Here is a 21,894-nt window from a genome sequence, read left to right on the forward strand (position 1 = left end):
CCAATTAAAAATGCTATGCCATATTTTACCATCTAATTTACTACAGCAGCCAATCTTTTTTTTCAGTAATAGTAATAAAAGACATAAATTATGCAATTTTTGCAGAAATATGGAATCATACGTAAATATTACGGTGAATATTGGAGATAAATCAATACGTAATTAAATTATCTCTATTAAAATATCGAAATAAGATAAAATTCAATATTATTATAATTTGTTAAATGTCACTTCAAATTTATTATTGAAATGACAAAGGAGTAATATGGTAATATTAATACTTTATTACTTTTACTTTTAATAAGAGTTATTTGCCAATCTATATATCAAGAAAATTCTATCGTTCGAAAGAGAGTAATATGATGTGCACACATAACGAAGACAACGATTTAATGGAGGAAATTTGATTTTCTCTTAATTTTACCTTGATTCTTTTCCAACGATTCTACGATTTAATTTATTAATACAAAATTCTTTATGTTCAGTTAAGAATTTTATAATAATATGAATTAACATTAACAATTTGATATATGTTCTGATATACGTTCGCTTATTATAAATTCAAGTGAACGTGGCATCCTCGTATTTGTCACTAAAATAACATATTTAAAGCGGATAATTCAAAATCATTCTTACACTGTTATCTTTCAAATAAATGATATTCTTTTCTTTAATGTGCTTTTCTTCAAATTGGGCGCAATTTGACGTTATGAATTTAACAGTGTACGAATTCATGAAGTATCCAGCATGTAGATAACTAGATTGATCAATTTTTATTTGTAATCGCATTTATATCGATTCTCAATGAACATTTTACGATTATTAGCGTTACACGCCGAAGATTTACCGGTATAAGAATTGATAAGAAGGGACACACAGGACTTTCATAGGAATTATAGAAGAATTGATATCTCGTCATTCGAAATCCTCCTCGCGGAGGGGTTGTCGGTGAGATTGGCTCTCCCCGAAAACTAGTTAATGCGCTTTTTCCGGTGTCGGGGGGTTGACGTGCGAGTGGCAGATCGCAGCCCGCGGCTCCGCCGGCCGTTGTGAGAATCGGACGTCGCGTTCTTCTCGGGAAATCGGACCGAGATGATTTCCGCAATTTCGCGACCGTGGCCAAGAGAGGATTGTGGTATTTGATCGAGTCGGAATTACTCGGCTGTGTCCGAAAACGCGGAGAGAAAGATATGAAGGTTCATATAAGATCATCCCTACTTCGACTCTGCACCTTCAGTGAACGGTGTTAGGAATCAGGTTCCTTGTTAACATCCACTACATATGAATTTTAACTTACCCTGTTCGTGTGAATGCTTAGAATATAAAGTTTCTGTGTGTTTTTTGTGCGCGGTGTCTCATTATTTAATATTTCTTCATTTCACTTATCCACATTTCTTCATTTTTAGTCCATTACATCACGACCGATTTGTAAATGTATTTTTATACTTTTAAAAAATTATCATTGCGTTTATACTAGCACAGTTCATATTATTCTATTAACCTACTTACGTTATGAGAATTGCATTTATAAAATATATTATACAGAACAAAAGTCATGATGGCATCAAAATGACATTAAAATAGTATTAAAATGATTCCGAAATAATTATATTAAAAGTCATGGTGGTATCAAAATGACATTAAAATAGCATTAAAATGGCTCCAAAATAATTATATTAAAAGTTATTTTTGGATCATTCAAGATTTATTTTAATGTCGTTTTGACGTAGTATGATTTGTTATTCTGCTTGGGTAATGTTCTTGCCGTAACTAATTTTATTATATATATATATATATAATAATTTAAAAATAATTTCTCTACATTTTCAATTAACCAAAGAACAAATATTATGCAATTACTTATCATATAGTATTTTGTGTTATTTAGCCGTTTGTTCATCCCTTTGAGGTCAAACAACTCGGTTCTCTCGCAAAAGACTATTAAAATGCAAAGGTAGGAGGGGACACCTCCTGTCCTTGCATCCTGGACGCAGTTTCGGCGGGCGTGTGTGACCCTCCTTAGTATTCCACTCTTCTTTTTCGCACCACGATGCCACCTTTTTCCCCATCTTCTTCTTCTTCCCTCTCCCTTCCGCCGCCACCCCTTTATTCCACTCCATGTAACATGTTCTTCGCATTAATATGGCACGGCTTAAGACAAAGGACGATCGACCAACGTCTCGCTCTCCTCTCTTTCCTTCGTCCTACACTCTCAACTCTTCCCTCCTCCGGTTTTTATCGACTCGCGTCATATCGCCGTCCTCCTTCGCGCATCCTAGAGAACACGAAAGACTGGACGTATATATTCGTTAAGTCAAAGCCCTAGGAGAAGTCCCTCAAATTGGGGGGATTTCTTCGTTCCAACCTGCCTGCTTGCCTGGCCTGCCTGCCTGTTTGCCTTACGAGAGACGTGCTGGATCTTGACCTTTGAGCACGTCTCTTCTTTTTTTCTCGAGACATATTCTTCAACGCTACTAAATCATACGAAGCCATCCTATATGTGGACGTCACGATTTTTGCAGCCAGTTCAGTGAAGCAGGATGATTGGTGGACGCTTCACATCAATCATATTAGTAATATAACGTTAAAGCAATTATATTAATAATTATTATTAATAATTACATTTTCTTTGCTAAAACATTTTTATTTAAAAACAGCTGATTCGAACAGTTTTTAGTCCAAAATAGTTAATTTTTTATGGCCCTTTTTACTCGTTTATTTTCTATATTACATTATTATCTTATATTATGTTATATTATAGTATATAATAAGGTAATACTATATTATAGTATTATCTTATTGTAAAACATAACGATATATTCCGTTATAATATATTGTATAAGTAATAAATGATTACAAAGATTACGTATTTGAAATAAATTATTATTGACTCGTATATATACACATTTGTTCTCTTGTGTTTGCAACAATAATTTTTAAAATTATTCTTCTCCGTCGATCATAGCAATCTCCAATTTTTCGAGCTAAAAATTTACGAAAGGTCGTTGATTATCAATACGTTTTGACCTGTAGATTGCAAGTGCTCCGATTACAAGACATATCAACATGAAGTACATATGAGGAAAAATGTAATACGATGCTCACATTCATTCGCACGACCGCGAATTACAATTGACAAAATAATAATAATAAATAGATGCACTGCGGAAAAAATGTATCAATCTGCAATTACACGAATTAGGTCGTCGTCGGCGTCGGTTAAAATAAAAAGAAAGAGAGAGAGGGAAAGAAGAAAAATTTTGACTTTTTACATTTTCAAAATTCCAGTCAAAATTATTATAAATTAATGTAATAATGTGGACACTAAGTTTCTTTGTTACAATTTGTGAACTACTTGGAATTTCTGTGTTCTTGTTTCATGCCAGGGAATGTTTGACGCTCAATATTATATCGATTTATTCTTTGTTAACTCTTCATTACTTGCGTGAGATACCTCAACCTTATAAGTTCGCTAAATGTATGAATATTGTTTATATATATTGTTACATTCAGCGCAAATTGTTTCAATAATTAAAAAAATTTTGCATTTGTCTTTATTTAAAGGATGTGTAGAATATTATCAATCTTTACATTGTAAATCATCAAAAAGAATAATGAAAATTGAAATATAATGTTAGAGTTTCAGAAACATTTTATGCGAATTATGTAGATTTGATAAACTTTGATTTTTTCTTCAATATATTATGGAAATCGGAATCTGTCCAGACATCTCAGTTTCTCTCTCGATTATAGCGAAACTGTATTTTTTTCTTTTCAAATTTATCTTTGTTATCGATGCGGTTATGTAAAAAAGTCTTTTGGATGGAGTCTGTTGAAGGCACTATGTAAAAGATATATCTGTTATCTCGTACACACGTCATTTGAGCAGAGTGTAAGCAAACGAAGATAGCCTACATACGACGGTTCGGTAACATACAAGCAATTCAGAATTGCATCAATGAGAGGAGAAGCCAGCGGTGAAAGTGCCGCTGTTCTCCAAGGCGCTTATCGGTTCTTATCAAAGCGCCGCTTGCGCAGTGATGTAAAATAAACAAAAAATTATACAAAAGAGTATAGAGTGTATAATTTTAAATATATAGATATCTTCTATATTTAATATTATACAATTAACTACACTGAGAAAAAAATAGCCTAAATTTAAATAAATATTTATTTGAATACCACCAACTAAACATTTACTTACAATAAATAAATATTTACTTAATAAAAAGAAGTGATTGTTAAATCAAATTAATGTTTTTTATACCAAATAAATATATTAATAAATATTTAATTGGTACTATTCAAATAAATTTTTATTGAAATTTATGATATTTTTTCTCAGTGTACATATTTCTATATTTAATATTTAACAATTAATTACAAGCGTAATTAAACTGCATCGACATATAATATTGGAGCATGCAAAATCTTTTTAATTTTTCATCTTGACGAACCTAGAAAGAAAAAGGTAAATATGAGCACGGAACTCTCTACTATTGTCCTATTGCTCGAATTTTGTTTCAGAGAGAGAACAGTGTATTCTACCCATTGCATCTCTTTCTAGGTCTGTCAAAATGGTTAAGATGCTATGCTCCGTTCAGTGCTATATATCGATGTTAAACTACTCAAAAATTCACGCGTGTTCTCACTTCTGTTACCGATTTCTACATTTCCTCTTGCACATTACCTTGTATAGTCATCGGGGCGCTCCGTATATTCCATCCGGTTTGAAGCGACCGCATATGGCAACGAAAGTTTTTGCGTAATTGCGAAATACATCTCGCCAAGTCATTCCGACCGGTGCATTATTCGAATCGTCAAGGTGAGGTCAGGCTCGTTAAGAGAAAAAAGAGAGAAAGAAGAGGGAAAAAATGAAAATGGGGAGATTGACCGAGTATCTTACGTCTCCGTCGCATCTCCGTGCAACTTTGCCATTCTAAAGCCCTCCGAAGTTCTCCGGTCCTGTTCGACGCAGGACGAATTTCCTAGGGCTACTTAACCTGCGGCAACACGTATTTCCCATGCATTTTAAGGATTTCGGACTATAGGGGCGGTGTTTTGTCGAAGTATGAGCACGTAGTTGCCGTGAAAGGATCATAGAGTGGACTTAGCTACGGAATCCCGTGTAAAACTTGGCCGGAATAACAAAGTTCCGCGTCTCGGGGTGCACCCGATGCTCCGCGCATCCCTCCCTCCTCGCACCCCTTCCGCGGTCAGACTCTTAATTTTTTCCGAACAGCTCTATTATGACGTCCAACTTCAATTTTATTCTCGTTAGCGCTTCATGACCGTTCAATGAACTCACACACCCAATGTAGCAGTTTACAGAGTCATGGAACACATAACAAGATACGAGAAATATACTACAAAACATTTTCAATCACATTTAGATATCTAATTATAAAATCTGTGCTACGATCTTATATTGTGAAGGGAAAAAATTGCAAAACGAATTTGAACCATTAATTATTTGACTGTAGGTATAAACAAAGAACAAATCTAATATTTTATTTAACCCTCATCCAGAGCTGACGTGAATCTATAGGTACTATCAAAAATAAAAAAAAAAGTTAATTTTAACATTTTTGCATCTCAGAAAGTCCATTATAAGTCTTTTTAAGTTAAACATTTCATTTTCAACAATGTACTACGCAGTGATTGTTTGAATAATAAAAATTCCGGAATAAAAATAATTTAGCTTTTTCTGTGAAATAATATTATGATAAAAAAAATATATTACTATATTTAAATTTATTATTAATTCTTAATTTATATATCTTGTGTTATTGTAGCAATTGTCATTTTATACAAAAATATCAAACAATTCAATTTTCTTTCCGTTTGCAAATTTGGATTATTCTTATTAAAATGTACTTATTTCTTATTTTTATACGAGATGATTTCTTGAAATTAATTAGCGCCTTTTAATCCACAGATATTAAATCTCACAAATTTAGTATCAGTAATTGTGTTACAGATTTGGTGTCAGCTGCGGAAGATTAACATTTTATCAAATTTTTCCTTTTTTTATCACAAACAGGTGACTTTATTCGTTTTCACTAATTTTTACTGAATTTGTTAAAATATTTGGGAGAAGATATCTTGTTCTTTTCCAATAATTTTTAAATTATAAAATCTCTGTTCTCTTTCATATTAGCCGATAACGATAGACGTGTGGAACGTCGTCGTTCAAAGGATAGTTTCAATGCAAAATTGTCTGTAATAAAACTTCGTTGCAAACAATGTATGAGCTGTTTTCTGGCAGGATGTGCCGCGCATCATGGTTGTTATCGCGATCTAAAATGGTCCCTCGCAGTGTGTTTTATCTGCGTCCCGCTAAGCCCGGACTTCCGCAATTTCGAAACAACAAGCACATCGGGCGTTGTCGCATCCTTAACTCGTATTCGTGGCTGTTAACGCTCAAGTAATACATTCGCGAATATGAGATAAAAAGTTAATTAATACAGAACTGGAATAACGATATCTGCTGCGTTACATGTTTCTTCTGACATTTTTGATCTGAAGAGAAGGCATTAGAGTGCTTCGCAGGGAATGCGGTTGCAACGAACGTTTGGGTTGTTTCGAACGCGAATTAATAAATGCACCGCCGTGTCGTTAGCCTCGTTAAAACCGAGTTCAAAGTTACGTAACATATACGCCGTGTGCTCGCACTCCCTTTTCGATGACGTGTGCATGCGCGAGCAAATACAGCTTGCGTGTGTAAGCGCGCACGACCGTCGGATGCTGCACGCGAATCTTTAAATGACGCCCGACGAGGCGTGTAAATGCACCACCGTAATAATACGTCTCGGCTCTGGTGCGATTTAAGCTTCATTACCAGTGCACGAGCCTCTCATCTCGCGCCCATTGAAAAAGACACGACGTTTCCGCTCACGTGTTACAGTGCACTTTGTGCGTGCGTGCATCCACGCAGCGTCGGAAACGAGACACCTGTCTTTATTTGTCCTGCGTTTGTTCTTGAAAAGAAATCACTGATGCACCTCGACAAATTAAATAAATTTTTTATATGAAACCGAAAAGAATCACAGATTAAAAAATTAATTAAAGTAGATATTGTTGAAAATTAATTGTAATCTTGAGGATCAGGCAATTTTAACGAAATCGACTTTTCATTAATTTTATCGATTAAACCGTTACTCGCGAATATGAGTATGCAAATAGAACGATGAGAGAATTTATTCAAGACGTGAATAAATAAAAACATTCGTTAATCGATCGTCGCCTCCTTTCCATTCGTACATAATAAACGCCTGTAAGGTCTCACCACTCGGTATACGGTGTATTATTCATACTTATGTTGTAACGGCAGCGCATAATCGGACGGGTTGTACGTACCCCAAAATCGTCAGGTATTCGCCCATAACGATACGTTATTCCGGTTGGCTCCTGCGGCTTATATCCACCATACGGTACGCCGGTTCTCCATTTTCATCCCGTACGAACTACGTCATTGACCCGCGTACTCGAATCTTGGGCAGTTTGCCGGTCGCGCGATTCTTACGGAATCACGACGCGCTGCTGCCGGTAGAATGGCCCGACGATCCTGAATTTATATCGTGTGTTTAGGTGAGAATTGGTTCTTTATGAGGAACACGTGAGGCTACTTGGTGATATACACGCTCAATGGCCTTTCACATGTACGTGCCGTTGCTGCTCGCGCGCGCGTATACGGCCACATGTGGTTATCTAGGTGGCAGGTACTCGGGCACTCAATGAGATAGTGACTTATGCATTTGTCATAAGTGGCAAAAAAATTGTGACGAATGCGGAGGAAGGTTTATGAAATCGTTTGACATATAACCAGAGAGACAGTTTGAGTTTTACATTTCATAAAAAGATTTATAAGCTTCTGCGAAAATCCTTTGACGATGGATTAATTAGAGGGATTATTATATCATACATTATAATTATTACCGATAGAGAAACAATTGTTAATTTTTTGTAAAATTTTATAATTTTCAATAACGATAGGGACTTATATATTTGTCATAAGTATAGCAAAAAATTGTAACGAATGCGGAGGATATCTATAAAACCGCTTGAAAAATTCAAGTGTACCACAAAAACTTCGAGATTTTATGTTTCAAGAAAAGATTGGATTTATAAGCCTGTGTTAAAATTTTCTGTATAGTGATGGTGGATTAATTACAGAGATTATTATATTAATATATTATAATTATTATTATTTATATATAATAACCGTGATCAATAAAACAATTGTTATTTTTTAATAAAGTTTCGTAATTCATAATGTCGACCTGTTTTTTCAGGATGACGACTTGATTTTCGATCCAGAAGGCAAACTAACTGCGGCTCAAGTACCATTGATCGAAAAGCATCAGGACGATTCTATTTTTCGCAGGATAAAGAGAGGAGTTTTGGATTTAATTACATCGCTATCCACGACCACGACCACGACAACTACACCACCGCTGTCAGGTACCAATTTCTTCTTAATTGAGTACAATTAGAAAAAATTGCATTGTTATATTATAGTAAATTTTTATTATTAGGATTACGAAATTGAAAACACTTGCATTGTTCTTTTTAAACCGTGTCATTATTTAATTTTACAATTGTAAAATTCTATACCCGATAGATCAAGAAGAAGAAAATGAGATTCAAAATCAGGATATTGACAAATCCGTCATCTTAAATGTTGGAGATGAAGGAAATCATACTCTTGATCAGCCTGAAGTGCCAAATGCCAAAACGGGTATCGGTGTCATCCAAAGATTGGTTCTCGAAAAGAACGAAGACAATGACGAAGTAGATGAGGTATGGAACATTGTTTAAAAAATATTTACCTTTTGAATTTTTACCTGTCACATTTAATTAAATTGCACGAATATTTTTCATTTAAATGGTGTTCAAAGACACAATAATTAAAATGATAGAGCTATAGAAGGATAGTTACAAGGTCAATGAACAATTTAAACATTTGTGCTTTTTAACGTTTTATTCAGTTATGACATTCATTTATTACATGGAAATTTATTACGTCTTTACAGCACGACAATGAAATTAACAACCCTGCAGAAAGTCAAAGAATACTACTAACGTACGGAAATACCGATGATGAAGATTTGGCTGGTTCAGGAGAGATCGAAGGCAGCGCAGGCGAAGTGGATTACTCTCCCAACTCAGGAAACACACATCGCAATACTGACGGCAAAGCACGTAAGTTTCTAATTCTTTATTCGCGATTTCATTAATTTAAAAAATTGAAGAATGAAATAAAACAGAGTTTAATTCATTATTTGTCTCGTTGTCTGTTTTGAGAGAAGAATCTATTAAAACTTTATTAACTTCAATTACAGAATAGTGTACTAATAGTATATATATTTTTTTGAACAATATATATATATATAATAATAATAAATAAGAATAATAAAAATTATCATAACAACTTGTCGTACATAAATTTTATCGATCAAAATTGCAAAGATTTAAAAAATATTTTGATATTTTTATAACATCGATATCAGAAATAAACAGCTTTATTTATATTAAAACTACTTATTCGATATGAGCCGCTCATTTGTCATCGGTTAACTCCACGTTTTAAATGTTTTAAAATTTTATTATCAAAGTGCTTGATTGATTCTTATCAAGCGCTTTGATAATAAATTTTGAAATATTCAAAAAGGAGTTGACCGATTTGGTCAATGGCGACTTATGTATCAAAAATATTTTAATCCAAAGAATATGTAGTTAATATTAATTGTATTATTATATAATGTTGATATCAATTGTTCAATATTATTAAAGTCTATTATTTGTTTAAATTTTAGTAAAAGTAAAATACGCTTTATTTTCGTAATAAGAATCTTTTTAGTAATAAAAAATTAGGTCATATTATTTGAATGTATTTCTACTTTTCCGATCATCAAGTTAATGAATCAAGCACTTTGATAACAAGAGTGCTTTTTTTAAAACACTTGTAAAAAAATCTTATCAGTATCTTTAGAAATATATAACAAATAAACTTTTTTATCTCTTTACCACTAACTTTTCAAATATAGTATTAGTAACGTCAGAGAGCATTAGTTTTATAAAGTAGATAAACGGATGAAGGATAATACATCAAGGGGCTGAAATAGAAGTGATATTTGAAATATCCTCTTTATAAAAGAAACATATTATTTACTGATATATTTCTATGAAATTAATTATTTATTATCAATTAATGTTTCTCTTCTAGGCTTCTATCGAATAACACTGACAGTTGGCGAGCCCTACAGACGAGAATACGCTGACAGAAACAGTCTTGAATACCGAGAATTGAGTAGCAATCTTACACACGCCGTCGAGAATTTGTACAATCGTCACATTCCAGGATACAATCATTTCGCCAGCGTCGTCAAGATATCGTAAGTATGATTGTCTAGTCCAATTTTGATTCTTAAAGTCGTGTCTCCATTGTGTCTAATAATTAAAATTTCTCTTTCAGACCAACGACCGACGCTTTTACGTCGCAAGTTACTCTAGACATTGGTTCGACATTCACGGACGAGCTCGAAGTGCGTGCTATCCTAGAGCAACAGCTGCAATATCATTCCTTGGGCAGTATCCAAGTAGGTCCGGAGGGATTCACATTCAGGATATTCCAAGGTATTTCCATCTTAGGCGGCTATCGCCTAACGACATGGAAATGATCGATTTCACGTTGGAGCTTTCGAAACTAAACTTCGTAATTCGTTCAGCTTTCCATGATGCCACTAGCTTGTGGAAAGTCGAATATAGAACGTACGAAGATCCGGTGAATATCGAACGATCGACTGCTCAACGAATGGGATTGATAGCTGCGATCGGAAAAAAATTATACGCAACAACCGAAAAGACAATGGTCCGTATTCATACCTCACTTTTATCGATAAATGCGCACATTTATTTCTGAGATTCTATACTGTATGTATGATGTAAATTATATACTAAATTGTATATTAAATGTATATTTATTTATAAAAGTGAGATGTGAATACTCGTACTGTATATCTAGCATTGAAATCGATCATTTTGGTAAAACACACTATTTCGGCATGTTTAGACTATTGTTAGAATTATTAGATTATTGTTAGAATATAATTAATACGCGCAGAAATGCACGAGGAATGTAATTTATGTTTCAACTGCTTTTAACTGTAAGCTTCACTCGGAATTTTCACGATTTCCAGTTACACAGTCTATATTTTTCATTCTTTAAGATTCTCATTAAGTTCATTATTATTACTTTAATTTATAAAAATGTATTTATTTTAATTCCAGTTTCCTCCTTAATTAAGTTTTCGTTCTGATTAGTTGTTTTTCTTTTTTCAAACTTCCTCTCCCTTTCAAATGAACATTGACTGGTGGCACGATTCGCTTATTCCGCCTACTTTCGACGCATTGAATGCACACGAACACGACACGCGACATCGAACGCAGCCGGAGAGAAGGACACGCAGCCGGAATGCGATCAGATGACAGAATTAAGGTGCAGAAGCGGCGAATGCGTACCTCTAGAATCTCGATGTGATGGTGTATCGCAATGCAACGATAATTCCGATGAGGACAACTGCCCGACAGATTCGTTGAATAAGACACGCGACGGTAAGTACGCGGAACTGCGTGATCTTCTTCCTGCAAAGAGTAGAAAACTGTACATAATGCTAGATCGCTGTTAATAGCGCTTATCTATAAAACTCGCATTATTTTTATCCTTTTTTTCTGACTAACGAAAATTACAATGTGGCCTATGTGCAAATATACGGTACGTTGTAACATAAATATAAGCATGATCCATTTATTATTATATTAATTTTCTAATTGCATTAATTTACATTAATTAATACAAATTACCGCGTTTATGTATATATGTCTCTTAAAAATATCTTCGAATATCTCTCAGATTTTTCATGGAGATCCAGCTCGCCGGTGTGGCGAGCTCTACTATAGATTTTCTGTCTATCATCTTTACTTCTATCTTCATTATCGTTCGTTTTAAATTAACTCTCTCCTAGCATTTTCAATTTTGTCTGAATAACGAAACACAGTTCATTATAAATTTATTTTTTAGTACAATTTATGTGACTAGAGTAAAATAACTTATAAAAAAAGAAATACTTATATTTACAGAAGAAAAATGTAGAGTATATAATTCAAATTTATTTGAACAAGAATATTACACAAAAATTATTAATACCGAAAGAACGATTTTACTGAAGTATCATATTTAATTATATAGAATGCTCAAACTGGTTGCTAGAACGTCAAAACTTTTTGCAACATTGTTTTTTTTTCATCATGCTTGAGTTTTCCATATAATTATTTTGGTCCTACAAAGTTATATTTTCAGATCTGTATTTATCTAAATTTTTAAATCAGCAAAATCGGATTTTCCCTGTATAATATTCTTGAAAACTAGATTTTTTCTATTTATATATAGTGTCATATTCAACCTAAGGAACATACAAAAGACAATAAAAAAAATCAGTTTTTTTATTTTGATTTTTAACATCAATGAACAGTCAAATGTTGTAACCAAAAATTATCATTTTGACTTTCATGACGTCAAAATTAAGTCGTTTTGACGTTCTCTTGACTTGGTATGTTTTTTTGGGAAGTAATACTACAAGTAAAATGAAAGCACTGGTTGAAAAATCTACAATGCCTATCACTGTGTCATCTTTTCATCTAATTCATATTCTTCGCTAACAAGCGTGTAAAAATTGCATGTTGCAACCGTCGACACTGAAACTACGCTGATAAACGAAACAACAGATTTTGAATACACCACCGTGACATCACAACATCCCTCGCTACATTTCCCGACGGAGACGACTCACACGGTAAATCCGGAGGTACCGGACACCGACGACAAGCAGACCGAGGAGTCCACGCTGAGGTCGTCTTCGAACAAGTGCCGCGCCGATGACACGGTACGCTGTCACGACGGCAGTCGTTACATCTGTTCGGTACAGCAGTGCGATGGCGTTCCGGACTGCGATGACGGTGGTGACGAGATCGATTGCCCGCATCCAGGTACAGATTGAGCCGGTTGATCTTCGCCAAGAATGGGGCGCTAAAACTCGGCTATCTAGAAGAACCGCTTCTCACCATTCTAACGGAAATGACTTAATTAAAAACCGAAGAATTGTATAGTTTTGAAATCATTACAATAAAAGGATTTTAAAAAATTTCAATAAAAATTATATTCGCGGTAACTTAAGATAACAGAAGCGGTTCTTCTAGTTAAAAAATGTATATTTAACTTTGTATTCTTAATATATGTATGTATGTACATAAGTATGTATGTATAAGCTTCTTTTTGTAATGTGATATCCTTTTATACACAATCAACAATATAGGGTATATACATTACTACGTATGTCTGTTCCTTACTTCAAAAGTGAATAAAGGGAAAAATTATTTTTCAATCTGTGACAGAAAATTATTGATTAATTAAATATCGCAGCAAAAAGAAATATATTCTTATAACACGATCAAATGTCATTTTTATTATATTTTTATTTTACAACTCTTTAAATACCACCCTTTTTTAATTGTGCCGACTTTTTTTAACCATATTTTTTTTTTAATTTTGACGATTTTGATAATTTTTTATGAATTTATATTAGTTTATTTTCATTACTTTAAACTAAGAAGCGCCACTAACGGTCTGAAAGTTAAGATGTTGAACTATTCTAAATTCATTTAAAATGAATTCTTAGTTTAAAGTAATGTATTTAACATGAGCGGTCTTCCAATCTTATTATTGTTTAGTTTATTTTCTTGTGATTGATGATAATAAGGTAATGTTTATTTGACTCATTCATGATAACCCTTGCTTTCCAGCAAGGACACAGTCAGACACTATGTAACACAGTGTCTGACTATAGGTGCGTCCAGGGGGACGCTATTAGCGCTATTTCTGTCATTCTATCCTTGTTTTACGTCTAATAAACAACGAAGATAGAATGATAGAAGTAGCGCTAATAGCGTCTCCCTGAACACACCATATGTCCTTGCTGGAAAGTAAGCAATAACTCGGAAATCAAGGTTTTTAATTGGATTATTTTTGAAGCAAGGGAACAATTTTATATATGAGCTATGCTTAGAAAGTTTCAATTATATGTTTTATTCTCGTTTTATAAAATTGTATGTATATTATTAGAGCTAGTAAGCTTTTGTATCGATGCATGTGCTAATGATGAATAAAATTCTCGTACTTTTTTTAACGCTTTTTATGTTAAAAGATAAATTCTTGTATTTTCATCAATATTATATACGACCGCATGTTTCAAATTTAAAAGCATATTGTGATAAAATTGTAATGAAAGTATCTAACTACACGTAATAATGATTTACGTTTTACAGGCTGTAGTGCTGGCGAGTTCGCGTGCGACGTAAGCAGATGTATATTGGAATCTCAACGATGCAACTTTGTGGAGGATTGCCAAGATGGTAGCGACGAACATGACTGCAATTATCCAGGTAAGTATCTCGATTTTTATTGTGATGTAACAGAACTGTATGATATTTAATCTTTCAGTGTCCCTGTGTGGCGTACTTGTTTCTTTTATTTTGCTATGTTATGATTTTTTTTATTGATAAAGATACATAAATTCGTTAATATGTTTATTTTTATGCGATATTTTTATACAATACCCATGTAGTATTGTGTAAAAATATTGCATAAAAATAGGTATAAAACGTAGAGTGGCACTGAAGGATTAAAAATGAATCGCAGGAATTCTTATCTGTTTAAGTAAAATGTATTCTTTGATCTCATTATAAAATGGACGTAAAATAGAATTATAAATATATCTATTTCCATTTAATTATATATATATGAATATAACTAACAAATGGACCAAAAATGGAACGGTTCTAATATTAACTTGTTCTATAAAATTAACAATTTAACTCTGATACAAGTAAAAGTATAATTTATCGCATATGACACACATTTATTTTGACTTTTACTCGTTCTCATAAAATATTAATTAAACTTTGAAAAATATATTAAGAAAATATGACAATGTCAATTATCCACTTTAATTTTGCGAAATCTCGGTTTTACCGACCGTCCGATAACGAACGGTGCATATCATCCTAGAACAACGTAGCGTCTTACCTACGATCGTTAGTTTATCAATCTGGACGAAGAGTTGAGCGTACATAGACCAGTTACCTGTTCTACCGACCCGAGGGATCGATAGAGCCGTCATCCTTCGGTACTCTTTTCCACTCCGTTAGAACTTCACTTATCAAGACGACGGTTTATCGGCGACGCGTATCCGTCCCAATCAATTTAAATCGGTCTGCCCCTCGTCCAACCGGTGGGCGTTGGTGCAAATTTCCGGCGACGTGTCTTCTCCACGAACGGCGAAGCGAATCCCTAAGCAGTAGACGGAAGCTGTGGTTTTTCCAGTAGAAAAATAAGGTCAGACGGGGGAGGCCGGCGCACACCGGTACGTACCTACTGAATATTCAAAGCTCGAGGGCTTTTTCTCCTATCCCGCGTCGTCGTCCCGCGCATCCCCCCGGCCTTTTTTCCCCGTAGTTTCCTCCGCCTTCGAGTGGAGGACGATCGTGGTCAACAACGTGGAAGCGCCGGATACCGGCCGGTGTTGTAAAGCCCACCCGATTGCGGCTACACGTACGGCGCTTTGTTGCGCGAAAGCCAGCTTAATTAGACAGCTACGCGCGTTCGGCCGGGGTAAATTAGCTCAGTGGTATCGGCTTGTGAATTATATTCTCGCGCCTTCCTCTCGGAAAGCACGAAGAAATATCGAGTAATCGCGGTTCACGTTACTTGACTAATTACGTTGTAACTTACGTTATAATTTACAACACACCACGTTACTGGCTTCGTATATATATATATATATTTTTTTTTGTTAAATATAATAGAGAAACATTTTTTATCATAAAGCGAACAGATGACAATGTGTGAAAATGATGCAACATACATAAAGCGTCTCAATGTATACATATAATCACGATTTTTCATAACAATATTTCGCGTAATAGCGAAAAATTCGGGGCACCGGGCTAATTATTTCCGCGATTTGTACAATGCTAATAACGAGTTGGGATTATATTTGCGCGTACAACAAAATGTAACGTTCTATTGAAACTTGTATTTTTTTGTTATTATCACGATTTCACAATTATCCTCTATTGAAAATGAACAATTTACAATCACGACTTGAAGCGCTGTTCTCGGTGAAGCTGGTCGATGCCTGTCGACAAATAGCTTTGCCTCTGTCGGAGTTGGTTGCTGATCGCGGATCTTGACCCTGGTTAATTCAAATAGAAACATTGCCCATCTTGGTTGCAATTCCGGTTTCTACGTCATAATAATAGGGACATCGCGAGTAGAATTATCAGCCATATTTTTTTAATAGTGCACGTACTCTTTTTGAGATCGTGAACTTTTGATGAGTAATTAAAACTTTATATTTATAAAATTAATAAGAATATCGTCAATAAAAATTATGTTTTAAAAATTATTATTTTAGAAATATTGTTTTAGAGAAATTTCATTTTATTAAATTATACTTACATTTAATGCAGACAAAAATTTTACCCCTCTTTTCCGCCTCTGAATTATCCGTTTTTAAAAAATGTATAATATAATGTACTCTTTTCTTGCACAGTAAAAAAAAGTTTTGTGTTGAAAATGGTTCACTCGAGTCCTCGTTAAAATTTTACGTTGAATTTTTGACGTATTCGAGTGTTAATTTAATATAATATGATTATGTTATTTAAATATTAAATTGATATTCAATATTTCTTAGTGTCAAAATAACACAATTTATGAATAAGTGAACAAATGACATAAAAATATGTTGTAAAACACAAATTTTAGGATAAATAAATGAAATTTGTGTTAATTTAATATATCATAAATGTTAATTTTTAAAATATGCTTCCACGGTTTGTTTACAAATTATATCAGTATTACTTTTTTTGTATTAATTTTTTGACGTAATGTTTGTTTTACTTTCTAACGTATTCTTATGTTAAATTAACACAAAAATTTAAATGGACCGTGAATTTAACACAAATTTTCCAACTTTGTGTAATTCAGATATGATAACCCTAATTGGTTTAATTGCGAATAATCTCAGAATCATTAAAACCCGTTCTACACATCCGTGTAGAGTTGTTACTTCACTGTTGTTACTTCCGTCCTCGTAACTGCTCGCCGGATGAGGGGTAAAAAAGGAACAGGAACAAATTGAGGAACGGCTTCCCGCTATTCCGTTAATCGTTCACCGGCGGCGAACTGGGGCAGCGCGCGTTCGCGGTGCGATGGCTCGCGATCGAAGGATATAATCCTGCGAGGGCCGATCGTAAATCAAGTAACCCGTGCACACGCTCTCCGTACATCCGCGCTCTCATCATTTAAACGTCTCATGGTTAGCGGATATCTTCCCGAGTCTTCCGGCAGGCCTTTTTTATCCCTCCGAGACGGGATTGCGCTCGCGGGTAGGACGAGGGACTGGCACGGGGCACGGTGGATGAAGGGGGACGTCGTCGAAGCACCGCTTCACATAAATATCCGCAGACACGCAGGTTGCCGGCCCGGCAAGAAGAGCGCTTTTACTTGCTCCCGGTAATCGCGATGTGCATGCTTAATCAATATTCAAGTATTCAGTCGTGAGGCAAAGGGAGGGACGACCGGTACCTCTCTTTCTCCTTCTCCTCCTCTCTCTCTCTCTCTCTCTCTCTCTCTCTCTCTCTTCCCCCTTGATCTCGTTGATTTACCTTGATCACTACCCTGCTCTCTCCACCTCATTGCGTTCTCTATTTCTCTCTCGAGTAGGAATGCGCATAACTAGTTTCGTGTCCTCGGGTACCCTCCCTCGCGACAGCGATATGCCCTCTCGGACAATTATGAGTATCGCCGAGTCGGGGGATAAAGGGATGAGGCAACAATGGGCACAAGGGACAGGCGGGAGTACGAGCACCCTGTAGAGGAGGGCAAAACCGAGAGGGAAGGGAGATAACTTGCACGCTAGGCACCGCCACGACAAACGTCAGCTCCCGTCGTCTTCAAACATTATTCAGGTGCGTCCTAAGCGCGCGTATATAGACTGGCCGACTTAAATATCCGCAACGGTACGTCCTTGAACGATAAAAATGTTGGGAAAACAGTGGGTGTGGAAGAATAGGGATGAAATTTCAGTGTAAGCTTTTTGTTAATAAATGACGACCGCTTTATTTGATCTGTGTACGATAAATAAATAAATATATTTTTTTTTTTTGCAAAAACATCCAAATTATTTAACTTTTTTAGTTTAAAGCATTTCTGCAGAGAGAATTGCAAATAAGATATATTTTATATTTGTATCTAAGACTTTTGCGTATCTCTGGGCAATGCTTATTATTTTACTTTTCCAGAATAAAGTTTTAAAGAAAAGTATACCACATCTATCCACTTAAAAATTAATGAATGGCACTAACAGACCATTCGCGCGCCGTTCCAGAATTTAAATAAAGTCTACTCTCTAAATTCTTTGGAGTGGAATCTCAGTTTAAAGAGTGAAAATTGAGCCAATCTTGAAAAAGAGTGGCTCAATTTTCAACCCTTAAGAATGAGATTTTACTCCTTAGAGTGAGATTCACTCTAAGAGTTTTAAAGAATACTTATTGCTACTTTATATTAATATTATTTTTATATACTAAAACATTTGCAGTTTATAGTATCTCGGAATATATGTACATTATAAAACTTCAAAAAAACGATCCAATAATAGATTTCAAAATATGAAATATTTTTGTATTACGGAATTAATCTGAACTACATCGCGCCAGTTAGACTTACAGGTGGTATCATCCACATATTTCTTGACGAAGACATTCACGATTGCTTTTACAACGTAGCGTAAGGCATTCCTTGTCGGAAGTATGACGACGGAAGTCGGTTGCTTTAGAGGCTTCTTCGTGCCTTATGATAGAAGCTTTTCTATGTGGCCATGTCACGTCAAACGAAATCAAATATTGTTATTTCAAAATTATACATGTTAATAATCGAACGATGTTTCTGCCATAAGTACTGAGAGAATTTTAGCAGAACTTTTCATCGATCGTATCAACGACAACTGTAAATTTAGTTGAAAAACCAAGTTAAATAAATTCTCTTTCCCCGTATACATTATATATAACGTACGTTAAAATTTTAAATCAAATTAGGGTACAGCAGGGTAATTTTAATAATTTTAAACATTTTAAACAGTTTCTCGAAAAATAATAATTTTATCGTTACTTCGAATATGTAGCAGGAAACTCACATGTTTAAGGAATATTTATCCAAAGTATATATATATATAAAATTAATCTTTAAATCTTGTGAGGCGTAATGCCATTATTCGATTTCCCCCTACAGTTTTAATGAAGCTCAATTTTGAGAGGTAATTTGGATATCTTAAAGGATAATTTGAATAACATAAAAAATGAACATTAAAATTACAACAAAAACCAAATTTTGTATTAAAATACTTATCCATAATTTGGCCCTATTTAAATTATACTTTTTACGTAGATTTCATAAAAGCTTAAGAAAGCAGAATATATTCTTATGTTAAACTGCAGTAACAACCGAAATTCTCTACCTATCTTGCTTAATATAAAACTCTTTACAGACTTTCAGATATCTTTTCAAACCTACATAAATATGTAGACTACAGTATCTTTTTGCTATTAATCCCAAATATAAAACATGGCGTTTCAAATTTTGATATGAAATTCTTGCAAACACTTACTATATTATCCTAATTTCTCCGCTATTCAAATTACCCCGCTGTATCCTATGACCTAGAGTGAATTCAATCAGATTTAGATAATCCATTATTCCATATTATTATTCGCAGATTAAATATAAAGCGAAATGACTAAAACGGAGCATGAGGCAAGACTTTGGTTATACTTGGTCAGCGCAGTAATAGACCATGGTAATAGTACGTAATGGTAAATTATACCTTCGACGTTTGATGCTTGTCCGATTAGAAGCCGACTGATGTGTCGTACGACCATTAGGGTTTGCACGAGACTCTCTCTTTTGCATGTCATTACATCTTAACGCCTTCACCGCCGCTAGCGTAAACACACAAGCGCACCCGCGAACATCCGGTTTGCGAAAATTTATCGTTCCCCGTCTATCCGAAAAACATCCGCAAAAAGAAATTCACTCGGCTAATGCGCGTCGACCATATTTGGATATATTACCCGCTATCACTTTACTTCACTTTCACACACGTCTTCGTTGAATTATATCCTCGCTTATAACGGGGAAATTAAAGATTTAAGACACTTTGACATTTTGAAAAACGTCTCGTAAATTTCTTTTTTATGTAATTTTACTTTAATAGTATAAATTATATTTTTACTAATTTTTTTAGTATCATATAATAGGAACTTTAGACTAAATTTTAAAAATGTCAGCACGTATGTTCAAATAAGATGTCTTCAAATGTCTTTAAAATATTTTGAAGACATTTTATATCCCGAGTTTGATATGCGTGCTGTCTGAATATTATAAAAATTTGGGTCAAAGTTGTTCGATTTTAATGTAATGTAATTATTAATTACCAATTTTTTTTATTTTGGACCAAAATGACTCCATCTTATATATAATTATTATATGTAATTAATTTATATTATATTGGACATATACCTATATCGCGTTTTAATTCTCACTTATTCGGCAATTGACTGTGATTATTTTAGATATTATATATTTTTTGGTATAAAGTGAGCGACTTGAAAAGTAGGTACAAATACTCTCTTTTCCCTCGATTAGTATAACTCTAAAAGATGTTAAAAATTTTACTATAATTAAAATTTTATATTAAATAGGATAAATGTGAAAGGTGCATATATTGATAAATTATGTTAACGTGCGTCAACGTTGATCAATCCAGTTACTTAGATTAAATAAAGATATCCATATTATCAGAATAGGGAGTTTTTGCAATAGCGTTTATCCAGATACAGTGAACACTAAAGTCAGGTTATCTTCTTCTTAACAACTAATTAAGAAAAGGATAGCGTGACTTTAGCGTTCACCGTATCTGAATTCACGTTATTGCAAAAATTCTCTATTATTAAACATTATTACAGTATTCTAAGGACGTTACTTCCATGCGTAAAGAAAATTTGATTTATCAAGGAAAAAATGATTAACAATATTTTATAAAAGTCACAATTAATTGTACTATATAGTACAAAATGTGTTAAATTTAAAGTTAAATTATACTAAAATTTTTTTATTGAATACGCAGCTTAAACATCGTGTGGAAATTAACTAGCGCGATGAAATTGTGACCTTATATACACGATATACACACGATACACATATATACACGAGCTGCTTTTTTTTTACAGCGAGACAGTTATGGGACGAACAATAGATTCCTGGGCCGCAAAAACGTTATCCTCATATATAGTCGGCCGAACATTTACATCGTTGCATTTTTCACGAGCGAAGTGCAATTGCGCATTTTACACATAGGTAAAAACTACAACACCAAAGCCGGTTTCGATCGTCCCGCACAATCAACATATTAGAAATGTATTCCTCGGTTCTCTAATTGAAAAAAACGGTTTTCAATCACCTTTAAAGCGATTTAAACAAACGTTTCAGAAAAACATTGAGCCAACTCTTTCATTTAAAGAAAAAATGAAGAAAATCTTTGATTTTACTCTTTTTTAATTTTACTCATTTATTCTTTTTTTCAGGGTTGGGAAGTAATGCATTGTGTGTAACGTCGTTACCATTTTCGTTACTTTTTTTTATCTAACGGTAACGGTAACGTTATTACATTTTTACATAAACAGTGACGAATTCTCTCTCTCTCTCTCTCTCTCTCTCTCTCT

General features: G+C 34.1%; 1 protein-coding gene across 1 annotated transcript in view; it reads left to right on the top strand.

Annotated features, from left to right (window-relative positions):
• trol (terribly reduced optic lobes) overlaps positions 1-21,894 on the top strand; it is a 192,573-nt gene that overhangs the window by 57,371 nt on the left and 113,308 nt on the right. Inside the window, 8 exon segments of the mRNA XM_018459665.1 lie at positions 8,295-8,463; positions 8,624-8,802; positions 9,036-9,204; positions 10,229-10,397; positions 10,478-10,638; positions 11,452-11,616; positions 12,787-13,047; positions 14,383-14,499. Of these exon segments, the coding sequence (XP_018315167.1) occupies positions 8,295-8,463; positions 8,624-8,802; positions 9,036-9,204; positions 10,229-10,397; positions 10,478-10,638; positions 11,452-11,616; positions 12,787-13,047; positions 14,383-14,499 (1,390 nt within the window).

Source organism: Mycetomoellerius zeteki, unplaced genomic scaffold, assembly GCF_001594055.1.
Source record: "Mycetomoellerius zeteki isolate Tzet28-1 unplaced genomic scaffold, Tzet1.0 scaffold85, whole genome shotgun sequence".
Classification (NCBI taxonomy): domain Eukaryota; kingdom Metazoa; phylum Arthropoda; class Insecta; order Hymenoptera; family Formicidae; genus Mycetomoellerius; species Mycetomoellerius zeteki.